Raw genomic sequence first — 14,263 nt, 5'->3', positions numbered from 1 at the left:
TGACTGGCGTGTAATGGTACCTCATTGTGGTTTTGATTTGCATTTCTCTGATAATGAGTGATGTTGAGCATCTTTTCATGTGTTTGTTAGCCATCTGTATGTCTTCTTTGGAGACATGTCTGTTTAGTTCTTTGGCCCATTTTTTGATTGGGTCATTTATTTTTCTGGAATTGAGCTTCAGGAGTTGCTTGTATATTTTTGAGATTAATCCTTTGTCTGTTTCCTCATTTGCTATTATTTTCTCCCAATCTGAGGGCTGTCTTTTCACCTTACTTATAGTTTCCTTTGTTGTGCAAAAGCTTTTAATTTTCATTAGGTCCCATTTGTTTATTTTTGCTTTTATTTCCAATATTCTGGGAGGTGGGTCATAGAAGATCTTGCTGTGATTTATGTCGGAGAGTGTTTTGCCTATGTTCTCTTCTAGGAGTTTTATAGTTTCTGGTCTTACATTTAGATCTTTAATCCATTTTGAGTTTATCTTTGTGTATGGTGTTAGGAAGTGTTCTAGTTTCATTCTTTTACAAGTGGCTGACCAGTTTTCCCAGCACCACTTGTTAAAGAGATTGTCTTTTTTCCATTGTATATCCTTGCCTCCTTTGTCGAAGATAAGGTGTCCATAGTGGATTTATCTCTGGGCTTTCTATTCTGTTCCATTGATCTATATTTCTGTCTTTGAGGCACAAATCTCTTAATGCATGCAGCACGCAGCTAAAGAAGACAGATAAACTTAATCTCAACTCCTAGGCTGTTTAAAGCTTTTCCCAAAAGTTCATTTCAACAATATCTTTGAGAAGTATTAAAGTCAATTTTTAGATTTCAAAAAGTAAGAGAAAAAAGTCAGAAGTATTTAATACTATGCACAGCTCTAACATGATATACAATGCTAGATCTTAATATTAATTAAATTTCAGTATCCATAAGTGATGACCACTATGCACTGCAAGTCAGTTGCCCATGATAAATGCAATGTACAGTGGTCTTCACTGATAGAATATATGACTTAAAAGGTGGTACAGTTTTGCTATCAGCCTCAACAGAAAAAGAATCACAGAATCACAGACCATGAGAGAGGCAAGGAACTGAAGAGAACATCTTGTCCAACTCCCTTATTTCACAGAGGAGGTTCAAGGGGAAGCAATTCATCAAAAGTCAACTAGTCAATTAAGGGCAAAATTGAAAATACAATCTAATTCTCTTAACTCTCAGCCTCAAACTTGAGACAACTTTTAATTACGTGTAAGGAATTCTTCCTTTGCAACCAGTGGTCCTGCTCTGTCTTGCCAGGGTTTGTGGCCTGTCAGGAAAGGTCAGCTTAGAGGAAATTGAAGATAGACAGGAGGGAAGAAGTATCTCTGAGTAAAGGTACAGGTCCCTTCACTATGCTAAAGCAAACTACATGTGACTTTTAAGTTGTCTTTCCATCTCCTAGAGCACACACAGAGAAAACTAAATAAAATATGGATTAGAAACTACTCAACAGATTCCTGTTACCCTTCCCTTAACTTCTGAGTACAAGAAAAGGTCTTATCTTCTCGACAGCAGGCCAAAAGATATGCATATTCAAGTTCTGCTTCTACAGTGCACACATCATCAATAGCTCAGACCATGTCCTAAAGGGTTTGCAGCAGCTTGATTATCACCAGTTCACAAATCACCCCTCCTTCATGACATCCCAGGGAACCTCCACAAACCTGCTGGCAAGTGTGCTTGCTTTTCAAGAACTTGGCACAAGAAACACATCCCTGCCCTTCAGAAAAAGAAAGCAACATGACGGAAACAAAAAAATCATCTGCTACAACACTCTGGTACCTTAGCCAGATAAACAAATGGAGCATGATAGACAAGTGTCCACCTGCTGGGATTTAAGTAGTATTTTGTCAAGGCATATATTTTAATATGGCACTTTGCTTTAAAGTGGTTTATCTTTTGTCAACATATATATTGACATACATCATATATCATGGAGAGGAAATCAATGAAACATGTTGAAAAATAAATCACTTTTCAAATTCCATATGATTATTAAGAGTTATGAACAGGAAACATTAACAAAGCCCTGTGAAACCATCTGCTTTAGAAGTAAGTCTTTTTAATAACAATTCTATACATCAAACCTAACAAAGCTCTTTCTGGTTAGCAAAAATAAACGGTCACTTCTGCTATATCTGTGGTGTAAACATGTATAAGAATATGCACATTTGTAACAATAAAAAATAGTACTAGAGTACAAACGTTTTTGGGATAGAGCCTAATACCACCAAAGAACATGAAAAATCTAGACATTATTTAAATAAACGGAAAAAAAGTAATCATCACTTGGAGTTCTGATAAGACATAGCATTAAAATTCCTCCTAAGATGAAGGACTCAGGAGAGTATTTTTCCAGAAGGCTAATATGTTGACCGACACTCAACCCAAATGCCAATAACCAAGAATCACACCTCCGTTTTTGACCACTCTTCATTTATAATATAGAGGAACTGTGACAATGGGCATTTGACCTGCAGACATTCAATGAAAAGTAACAATAAAAGAATCCTACAATATCTCAGAGAATCTTACATTTTACTTTTTTCAACAATCAAACAAGCATAAATATCCTTGTTTGGTTGACTTTCAGGCCTAACCACTTCTTTACTCCTTTAATTCATTTTTGCCATGATTAAGTCACTATAAATATTACATAAAAGCAAAAAGGAAGACAATAAACTCCAAAAAAATTAGTTTTGTAGTTTTCACTAATCGAGAAAGCTTATATAGTTAATCGTCATTATTTACAGATTCCATACTTATAAGTTTGCCTACTCATATTTGTAACCCCAAATCAATACTCATGGCACTTTCCTAGTCACTGGCAGATATGCATAGGGTGGCGAAAAATGTGTCACTTGGGGCTCATGTTCCCTCCTGAGGTCCAACAAGCGGCTGCCCTGCTTTCTCGTTTCAGCTCTTAGACTGTGCATGAGTGTCTTCCTCACAGTCTGTTTACTGCTCTGCAATTTGCATTTCTGTGCCTTCTGTTGGTGCTTTGCTATTTAAATAGTCCCCAAGCACGTTATGACGTGCTGTTTAGTGTTTCTCGAGAAAATATGTGAGTTAGATAAGCTTCTTTCTGCAACAGCTGGTTGTGAGCTCAATGTTAATGAATCAATAATACACATAAGGTATCTTTAAACAGAAACACACATAAAACAAGGTAATAGACTGATCAACTGATGAAAATGAATGCTGTGGCCAGAAGTTTGCAGGAACCTAATTCTGTATTTCCCCTAGAAGCAATGGCTCAGTATTCACTAAATCGGTATTCATGGAGACTGGAGAACATAACTCTCGTGAATGAGAACTAACTGGATTGAGATTTCCAGTTAAAAGATCAATAAGGAGAATGTAGCTTATTAAAATGTTCCAAAAGACTTACAGACCTGAAACCACTGCCGGGTGAGATGGGCAGAATCTGAATCTACATTAAACTGAATTCCCAATACTTCAGTTTCTTTGTTTTAACCCCAACTGTCTGATGCTAACTTATATGTTTTCATTTAATTTTCATTGTGTTTTTTATCCTTATTTGAAAAGGATGCACGTTTTCTACAGAAATTTTGAAAATACAAGTAGGAAAATAAAGAGGGTGAAATATTAGAAATAAAATCACACAACTTTTTATCAGAAGTAATGTATGTATCTGAGGTCCTTATCTTGCTTTGATTTACAATAAGACAATCCTAAGAACAGGATTTTCATTCCCATGAAAATCATGGGAATATTTAAGTGACAAAAACCACCTAGCTTCATGATTTTTATATGTCCTAAGTTTGTAAAAATGAAGGTGCAGTAAAATGCCACCATCATACATTTCAATAAACTTTTAAGAAACAAAAAGCAGAAAAATATATTCTGCAAACAGAATTTATGCTAACGTTGTAATTAGAATATGCAGTCATTGCTAATAATCTACTATGGTGAAAACTGAGCCAAGCCTATCATTAAAAAGGTTGTCATAATGAGATGCCTTGGAGAACCTGGTTTACTGAACTCTGCTTTAATATCTGCTGCATATCTTTATTGTTTATTTATTTATTGGCCACATGGGTTCTTAGTACCCTGACCAGGGATCAAATTTGCACGTCCTGTGGTGGAAGCATGGAGTCTTAACCACTAAACTGTCAGAGAAGTATCTGTTGCGCATTTTTAAGTTATCCTTTTTATTAAACCTCAGGTAACATCCTGAAAAACTTACATTGACTACAGTATAAACTTTAATGTGAAATCTCTTAGAGATTGCCTTACCAATTTCCAAAATTTGAACAACTTTCAATAGGAAATAGCAGTCGCAAGTGAAATAGTCCAGCAGTTTTCTGCTAACATGGCATAGAATTTTGCTGTACATGAAGCTTACATGTGCTTCACTAAGTTAACCTTACAATGGAAGGTGAGTCTCAAAGGGCCATTAAACAAAGAGGCAAACAACATTTGCTGCTGAAAATCAAATTATCATCTTAACTATAGCTAGTTATTTCCTTTTTAATTTCATATTTGCAAGTGAGAGGTAAATGAACTTTATAATCTGTTATATGAATTAATATTTCTGAAGAGGGAAACAAAGCTTATACTATTCAAATATGATGCCCTTTAATTGAAGATATTAGTATGTTATTCAATTATATCCAATTATTAATGCCCAGGGACTTTATTTCCCAAATCTTTTAACGATCCTCTTTCTGAAGTGTGCTCCCTCCAACTCAGCACAGGTAACAGAAACAACTAACTTCCTTCTCCTCATGCACACCTTCATGCGGTACTGCTTATGGCAGGTGGCATCTGATTAGCTGCCTTCTATTTGAATCCCAAATGAACCTCTGACCTCATAAGATTTAAGAGAGAAAGATAATCCAATAAATAATACAATCATTAAAGCTGTGAAAAACAGAAGAGTCTTCAGAGCAGATTCAACAGGCTTTTACTTGATTTCTCAGTTGCGCAAGCTCAGCATATTCAGGACTCATTTTGCTCAAACTGCTCCCTCCCTTTCCCATTTCTGAAGCAACACGTGCCTCTTGGCTGGTGTGTCCAACAACATGAGTCACTTTAGACTAGGCCAGGCCAGCCTAGCTGGAGAGGCAACAAGGCATATTTACAGTGTCCACCCAAATTTTGGAAGAGTTTTCATTTCACAGCAGGGAGGAAGTGATTAATATTCCAAATGACCTCAGTGAAGCCAAACAAACCCAACAAACAAACCTGGTACGCAAAATGAAGAAAATGAACCTTAGTAACATACTATACCAGAGACAACTCGCTTTACTCTCTGGTAAAGTGTGTATTAGTGGTTTCTCACAAGACTAGACAAATACAGGATGGAAAAAGGCTGAGTCAGATGGTGGTAGGTATTTAAGCAGTAACACAGTGATACTGTTTTGCTTTGTTTGGGGTTGTCTCAAAGTGAGCCCAATGCTGCAAAGCAAAAGGACAGGAAAAGCAGTCGTGAAAACACTTCACTCGCTATGGGTATGACTCTGGTCTGTCAGGTCCAGTTCTAGCCACCTGATTGAAGAGCATTATAGAGACTAACACGTGAATTCAGAAGCAAAAAAGCGGCTGAAGCAACAGGCTTAGAACATAATTCAACCAAGAGAAGGAGTTTAGTAAAGGATTCAAAACATGCAGAGATCAGAAAGAAGGTTTTCATTTGCTACCGTAATATAAATTGGAAACAGGCATCTTCTGTGACATACATGTGTGATATTTATCACAGCAGCATTAACAATAGTGAAAAAACTACAACTTAGGTGTCCAAGAGAATAATGATTAAGTAAATTCTTTCAATCTAACAAAAATGATGAGAATTTGACAAATATTATGGTAAGAGCAGTGACCAATCAGAATGGTTACAGCTCGTAACATCAGGTGTTGGTAACACTTGCATGTTGGCTGGGGTGGGAGTGTGTGTGTACTTGTAGAAGCTATGGAAGCAACCGGGGGCAGACAGGAAATCACCTTTTATCAACTGGTATGGAAGGCTTTCAATTCATTTAAAAAACTACTAATAAAAAATTTTTTTAAAAAATAAATAACTACTAATAGTGCCACAGTGCCAGCACATGCTGCTTACACGCTGTATCTGGCTATTGGCAAGGCAGCAGCTAACAGTACCAAGTTCTTATTCCATGACAGGTGCTACAAAACACAACTCTCAATGGCTCTAAGGTGGCTATTATCATCTTTCTTTTACAGATGACAAAAAGACATAGGGAGGTTAAATGACTTACCCAAGTTCATTCTGCTCACAAATAATGCTAAGATTCAACCCCAGGCCTATATGCCAAGAGGTAACTTTACACTGTACCATGTTGCTTCCTAAGACTATAGAGTTATATGGTATAACATTAAAGGGGAAAAGTCAAGATAATAAACTGTAAATAAGATTACTTGACTTTAAGGTGAATTATTTTTTCATTTAAAATTTCCAATGTTTTATAAGATGGTTGCATTGATTTCTTAATGGAAGGTGAGTTGGTAAGAAAAACTGTATCACAAAGACTTTTACAACAGCAAAGTTTCTTAAAAAATGGAAAGAGTTCACTAAAGTTACAAAAATTTTAATGTATTTTTTTCCTTCCCAAACAGGATACTTTTCATCTACCAGAAATGGCTCAACTAGTTTTCTAACTTAATAAACAAAATCACCTATAAATTACAGTTCCTTCTAGAATTAGGATTCTGTAATACCTTGTCAATCTTTATCAAACAAATAAAAATACTATTAGCCTAAGAATTATCAGAGAAGGCAAGGCATTCATTCATTCAATTAATATGTACTGTCTGTCTGTTACATGTCAGTCATTTAGCTAGTTGCTGGAGAACCCCAAGTTAGTCAAGAACCTGCCATCATGCAGCGTACAACAATTTCAAGATGGCAATTCTTTCTTGACATATTTTTAAATTAAAGTCTCTGTGTTGAAGGGCAGAAAGCACTGGCTCCAGACTCAGGAGCAGCAGTCAAGGGTCACCTATGGGGAAAGGGAGGCTGTACTGAATATATTAGAGTTTCAACATGGGTTCATTCCCACCTTGACCAAGGTCAACAATCAAGCAAAGAACCCTGAGAAAGTATGATGGCTCCTGGGAGATCCTTTGGCCCAGAGGGTAATTTCTTTTTTTTTTTCCAGAGGGTAATTTCCATATTATCTGCTGAAATGTCAAATTTCTTTCGGTCCCTAGGCAGAAAATGGGACAGACACACATGATTGAGAAGACAATCAGCAATTTCTGGGAGTTAGCTGGCTTTGAATCTTACAGGAAAGGAAAAGAATCCTTCCCTTTAACCAAGCTGGACCTTTGAAAAGACAACTCTCAAAGTTTGTGAATGTCACAGTATATAGTATAGTCCCAGAACATACATTACCATCATCAATACCAAGCACTTTGGTAGGTCTGACCTGAGAACCTCCTCCAGACCTAAAAACAGTCTGTTTGGGGCTCATAACGTTAGATGAAAAATATTTATCTAATATTTTAGATATTAGATATCTAACTTCCCTAGCATTCTAGTGGTTAGGACTCCATACTCTCACTGCCAGGGCTTGGCTTCAATCTCTTATCAGGAAACTAAGATCCCTCAAGCCACCTAGTGGGGCCAAAAAAGAAAAATCACTTGGAAGGTACAGTAAGGATTGTTACTTCAGGAGTATAAAACCATTTTGTGCTCATAATAAATAGAAAGATGGTTAAACTCTATGCTGCTGCTGCTGCTAAGTCACTTCAGTCGTGTCTGACTCTGTGCGACCCCAAAGACGGCAGCCCATCGGGCTCCCCGTCCCTGGGATTCTCCAGGCAAGAACACTGAAGTGGGTTGCCATTTCCTTCTCCAATGCATGAAAGTGAAAAGTGAAAGTGAAGTCGCTCAGTCGTGTCCAACTCTTAGCGACCCAATGGACTGCAGCCCACCAGGCTCCTCCGTCCACGGGATTTTCCAGGCAAGAGTACTGGAGTGGGGTGCCATTGCCTTCTCCGAAACTCTATGCTACCTCCCCACAAATAAATATCCATTTAACATACACACATTCCTATAGATACTTCCTTTATCTTCTTTTACTGTTCTGCCACTTAGTCAGGTAAACCTTATTTCCTTGGAACTAGATTCCTTTTCATGCTGCTTTAGGTTGCTAACTAGATAGATATTAAAAAATGTACTGAGGGCGACAATCTGGCGAAAATTTAAGACAGCTAGAAGATCTTTTGAATCAACTGTTAGATCCCATCATGCCTAGAAAAGCAGAGAACTTACAGTCACAACATGTTACTCAATCAAATTCCCCAATCATATGCTAGGCATCTCACCTTCGATATAGCTTGGACTGTCCAAAAGTCATAATTACCAGCGGTACATGGAAGGTGGTTAAGACTAGAATGATCTGGAGAGACAAAAGCATGTGGTCAATAAGAAAAATAATCCAATTACATGTTTGCAACATCTGAATATCAGAAAGGTTGCCAATAATTCTGCTTCACAGTAGCCTATATTGTAATACATCTGAAAACCAAGAAGGACCAAGTGATTAATGGCTTACAATGATTCAAATTCTCAGATTATTTTGTTGAGATGGTCCCACTGCCTACACCTGATGCAGTGTGAAACAGAGCTAATCAACTCCAAATAACAGTAAAGGAAGAATTTAACTATTTTGTATCCACATTATTCAAAGATATTCTCAATCAAGAATCATCTCTCTCTCCACTTACAAGGCTAGAATGAGGTGAATGCTCTAATAGAGGTTGCTATGTCACATCTGTCTTTTTCTTCTCCCTGCTCTTAGTTCTCCATGAAATCAAATTTTTAAATAAGTATTTTTCTAGAGAAAACATGCATGAAGATATGATCGTGACAGATTGGAATAAGAGGTTAGGGAGTCTTATACAGTCATATAACAAGAAATCCTGGAGATACCAACTATCTTAGATAAAGTGATAAATCATGGGAAATAGGGAACAACTCAAATTTTAGAAGCAGATGAGACAGGCTTAAAGAAATTCTACCAGCAATTTAAAAATTAATAACTTGCTCTTTAGTATAAAAATTGTATTTCTTTCGGCTTCTGATATAGCCTCACATGCCTCAGTGCTCTGATATATACATTACTGGAATACTGGTGGGCATGAGCTGTGGTCCCTGCCCTTGCTCAGGCAGGATAATAACAGAGCCAGGTAATGTCAAGCCCTGTTCAAGACCTGGGGCCAATGAATCCTCAGCAAACCTCCTACTGGGAGTCAGGTTACATGCTAGGAGGGTTAAGGAGAAGCTTACTGACTGTCTCATTCCCCGAGTCCTGGCAGTACCTACCTCCTTTGTGGTTGGGGAAAGGACAACAGATGGAGCTGAACAGTGATAAGCCCATGGCTGCCACAGTCCTTTAACACTAACTATGGTAAAGGATACAGAACAATACAGTTCGGAGGAAAAATGCCAACATGTGTAATGTGCCATTTTCTGCTTCCACATAGAAGTTTTCCCAAGAATTGTAAGGCTCCCTTTTCACACAGCACTCTCCTCTTTTCTTCTTCTTGTTTATCTTGATATCAAGCAGCCACCAAAGACTAAAAAGGTGTCTAGCTCGCTATTATGGAAGAAGGTGGTCACAAGATGTTCCCAGTACTAAAAGCAAAACCAAATCAACCACAGCCTTCTGGAAGTCTGTCCTACAAACATGCATTTCCTACAGCTGAAGTTGGAGACAATTTCAGAAGGTAAAACATTTGCACTTAAACTCCCCCAAATCTACACCATCTTCTTACTAGGCTGAATCAACAAACTCAAAACATTACTTACCCCAGTGCTGTCTCCAACCCAGGACAAGGATACTGAGCCACTGAGATCATCGAATACATGCTATAAGGGGGAAAAAAAACTCATTTAGAAATGACATCTCCCCTTCAATCTTTGACTTCTTTAAATAACACAGACCACTATTACTTTCAAAGTAATTAGCTTTACAATTAAAAGGGGATATGGATTTCTGCAACAAAATTTGGAAGAGACAGCATTTAACTACTTAACCTGAATCACAAATAACTTGGAAATTTTAATTCTCTCTCACACAAAGTAAGCCAAGCAGATGAGTTCTCTTCACTGTACCAGATGGGGAGATGGGATAATCTATTTGCTTTCTCTAACAGAACTAAATATAAAGATATAGAAAGTATTCTTAGGCTATTTTAAAACAAGAGATCACAGCCCACAATGACAGATATAATTGTAACCCAATCAGCATAATTTAAATTTTTCTAAGGAGCCTTCACAGTGCAGCCAAATAGCTAATAGCTGGATTCCTTTTGTTTCTAGGCTAATACATCCAAATGACAAGCGAAATAAGCAAGAGTAAATGCCCTTGTTTCACCTTTTTATTTAATAATAATAACAACAGTAATAATATTAATAATAATAGAACCACCTTAATAAAGCTGTGGAGAGAGTGAGGAGACAAAACAGGAAAAGCTGGTATCTGTAGCCAAAATATGGTAATCATATTAAAATTCGTTATAATTATTATTGTAGGTCCTTTCAAGTTTTGGTTTTCCAATACTTCTCTATTTATAAAATAATATATATCCATTATAGAAAAAAGTAGATGATAATGTTGTTGTTTAGTTGCTAAGTCCTGTTTGACTCTTTTGCGACCCCATGGACTGGAGCCTGCCATGCTCCTGTCCATGGGATTCTCCAGGCAAGAATACTGGAGTGGGGTGCCATTTCCTACTCCAGGGGATCTTCCCCACCCAGGGATCAAACCCGGGTCTCCTGCTTGGCAGGTGGATTCTTTACCACTGAGCCACCTGGGAAGCCCAGACAATAATAGAGACAACAAAGAAAATATAAATCTTATCACACAGAGATACTCAAAGTTAACATTATGTATATAATCTACTAGTCTCTATCACCTTTTTAATCGATAAAGAAATAATCCCAAAAAGGCAACATTGGCACTTGGTGAAAACTTCTTACTACTATATTAATATTAGAAATGTATACAGTAAGAAGTGACGTTCTTTCTTCTTCCCTGCTGACCCAGAGGAGTCAGTAGTTTGCTGATGACTATGCTTTTCTTTTATGAAGACTTAAAAATATTACAAAGATTGTTAAAATCTTAAATATGCCTTGCCTTTCCAAATAGGAGCAGTTCCTTAGGAGCCAAGGATATAATTTTTATAGTCGCGGTATGCCCTATGCCTACCATGATACTTTGCACACTCAATAAGCATTTGTTGAATTATACGTCCTTCCCAAACCACAAAGTTGATTCAAAATACAGCATGTCTATAAATGGTGGGATTCCAGCTGCATGGTCACTCAAGCCACCAATCCCAGCAGAGATGTCTGAAGAAACAGAACTCACACATTAACTGTTTGGCTTATCTTCTGATTTTCTTTTGTGGTCCTGCTAGATGGGTCGCTAAATTCACCTATGCTGTTTTCCCCTGTACTGTAAGTAGCTTTGAGGTGGACAGAACCTCTTGTACAATCTCTGTGAATAGCATACTCAGTGCCACACAGACGGCGTGCTCAGTAAACACTAGTTAACTCTCAAATGCTCAGAGCTTCTCAGAGCCGCTGCAGGACAGAAAGGCTATTCATACATGTAAGCTGGCCAAGCATCTGAGAAAAAGTAGGTCTGCTGCTGGAGACATCTGGAACCAGAAGCTTAAAAACTGACACAGCAGCGTGTCTTCTAAGATACCACACAGAGCAAGACAGCATCTTCTCCTGAGTGAGGATACAGTGTCTGAAATTACATCAATGAGCTCCTTGAGGAGAAACAGGGATATCCAGAGTTTCCACAAATACCAGACAGACTGCACGGGCTAACAGTTATCTAAACAAAGGCTATCTTTCCAAGACAGGCTCTGGGCACAAGAGCTGACTAGGATAAAAGAAAAACTCCATCACTGGAGCTCTTGCTAGTTTGATCAAGCTTTCACTTTTCAGGCAATGTTCTACACACCTGACCCAGTCAGCAGACACACTGGCATTACTCATATCTTCTATTGCTCAGTCACAGAGAGGAGGACTATTAGATGACACTAGCAATCCTCAACTTAACCCAAACAAATCAAAGCATAGTTTGACCTCATTCACCATCCAGTTTCTTCGGGAAAATGGAAGTGAAATTCATGAACTGTAATAGTGGCCTTGTGCTACCCTTAGTCTTCCCTTCCCAGCAACCAATCACATTTTACTTTTGAAGATGCATAAACTCACTGAGAAAACTCATCCACCTAGATAAAATGCAATTAATTTTTTATATTTCAGTCTACCAATCTTATAGTGCTGTAAATAAAAGAAAAAAATAAAATCAGATCTAACAACAGACCGAAGCTCAGATAGAAAGAAAATGTCATATGGAAAGGAAACAAATCCAGAAGAATTGGGGAACCAAGACCACAGATTCAATCCTACCCCTTTAACAGGAAGATTACAGATGTCCAGGAAAAGTGTGGACAATCTGGTCATGGTTAGGAGACAGAATTTACAAATGTCAGCAAAAGGCCATTAATTCTACTGCTTATTTATCATGTTTAATAAAATGTACATGTCATTCTACACTGTGGTAGCATCCTAGACATTTCAAAACATGTATTACTTCTAATTATAGCAACAAGAATCATGCCTGCCTCCCTCATTAGATCTGAAGCCCATCTGGTGCAGGGACCAAGCCTATTCATTTTAGCAACCGATACATAGCATAGTGTGCTCAGTTGCTAAGTCGTGTCTGACTCTTTGCTACCCCATGGACTATAGCCTACAGACTCCCCTGTTCGTGGGATTTTCCAGGCAAGAATACTGGAATGGGTTGCCATTTCCTCCTCCAGGGAATCTTCCTGATCCAGGGATTGAACCCACGTCTCCTGCATTGGCAGGCAGATTCTTTATTGCTGGCACAGTGGTAAAGAATCCGTCTGCTAATGCAGGAGACACAGGAGACGTAGGTTCGATCCCTGAGTTGGGAAGATCCCTGTAGTGGGAGGAGGGCATGGCAGCCCACTCCAGTGTTCTTGCCTGGAGAATCCCATGGACAGAGGAGTCTGGCGGGCTAGAAAGAGCTGGACATAAATGGAGCAACTGAATGCGGCACACACAGCATAGCACATGGAAGACAATGAATATTAAACTAATTTCTTAGAAGAACTACTTTCAGAGCTCTGAAAGGGAGGATAATGGAGTGAAAAGATGAGGCCAGATCCACTTAATTTCCTCAAGATAGAAATGAGTATGAAATGTTAAAGTTCTATTCTGAGAGGATTTCTGTTTCCAGCCAAGATGGAGTAACGGATCAGATTTATCTTCCACCTGAAACAACTAAAAAAAAATAAAAATAAAAACCAACACAGAATATATAAAACAGTAGTTTTCAAGACACTGGGCTTTTGGCAAGGAAGGACAGTGACCCCTGAGAGATCAGCAAATGAAGGCCTACATCGGCCCTAGTGAACTGTCCGGAAGCAATTTTCAGGCCGTGGTACAGGGAAGGGGAGACGAGGCTGAGTCCAGAGGTCTTTCTCCCTTGAAGAGATGAGCTGACAGTCTGGGGAAGCCAAAGAGGCTGGAGTTCATAGTGAAGTGTCTGACAGAGGAGAGAGCTGTACAGAATGACGACAGTGGGGATCTACAGATGTGGGCTCCCTAACCACCCTGCCAAGTTTTCATCTGAGTACTAATCATCACATGAATGCTAGGAAACTACCAGAGGCCAGGGTAAAAATTGAAGGAAACAATATCAGGGCCTTACTCAGACCAGAAACAATTCCTGTTTCCAACAACCATACAGAAAACCTCATATTTCACAAGGAACTGGATAGAATACTCAGAAAAGTTTTATCTTGGTAATGAAGAAAAATTAACCCTAAACGCTATTCTAGTCTTGCCTAAAAATCTTAAAAACAAGACCGAAAAGGATCAAACTACTGTCAAGTAACCTAACCGTGACCCAGAACAAAGTTCAAGGATACTTATAGGGATATTAAAATATATAGCACTCAAACAGATAAAATTCACCATGTCCAACAGTCAACAACAACAATAAAAAAATCGAGACATGCAAAGAAGAAAACAGGACCTATAATGATGAGAAAGGTCAATCAAATTGACCCAGAAATAACACAAATAATAACATTAAGGACATTAAAAGCTATAATAATATTCCAGATGTTCACTCAAGAAGTTAGAGAATAGACTGAGCAAAGATGAGCATTAAAGATATGGAAGAGCATTTAG

General features: G+C 38.2%; 1 protein-coding gene across 4 annotated transcripts in view; it reads right to left on the bottom strand.

The window, feature by feature from the left end:
- The window catches only part of SORT1 (sortilin 1), a 66,035-nt gene that overhangs the window by 34,078 nt on the left and 17,694 nt on the right, over nt 1–14,263 (bottom strand). For all 4 annotated transcript variants that reach the window (XM_065907506.1, XM_065907526.1, XM_065907516.1 and 1 more), the window contains exons 2-3: nt 9,824–9,883; nt 8,338–8,411 (exon numbers count right to left, since the gene is read on the bottom strand). In XM_065907506.1, coding sequence (XP_065763578.1) covers nt 8,338–8,411; nt 9,824–9,883 — 134 coding nt within the window. The remainder of the gene's footprint in view (nt 1–8,337; nt 8,412–9,823; nt 9,884–14,263) is intronic.

The sequence above is a fragment of the Muntiacus reevesi genome, chromosome 1, assembly GCF_963930625.1.
Source record: "Muntiacus reevesi chromosome 1, mMunRee1.1, whole genome shotgun sequence".
NCBI classification, from domain to species: domain Eukaryota; kingdom Metazoa; phylum Chordata; class Mammalia; order Artiodactyla; family Cervidae; genus Muntiacus; species Muntiacus reevesi.
Note: the sequence above shows the minus strand (reverse complement) of the source record. Positions and strands in the feature narration are given on the sequence as shown.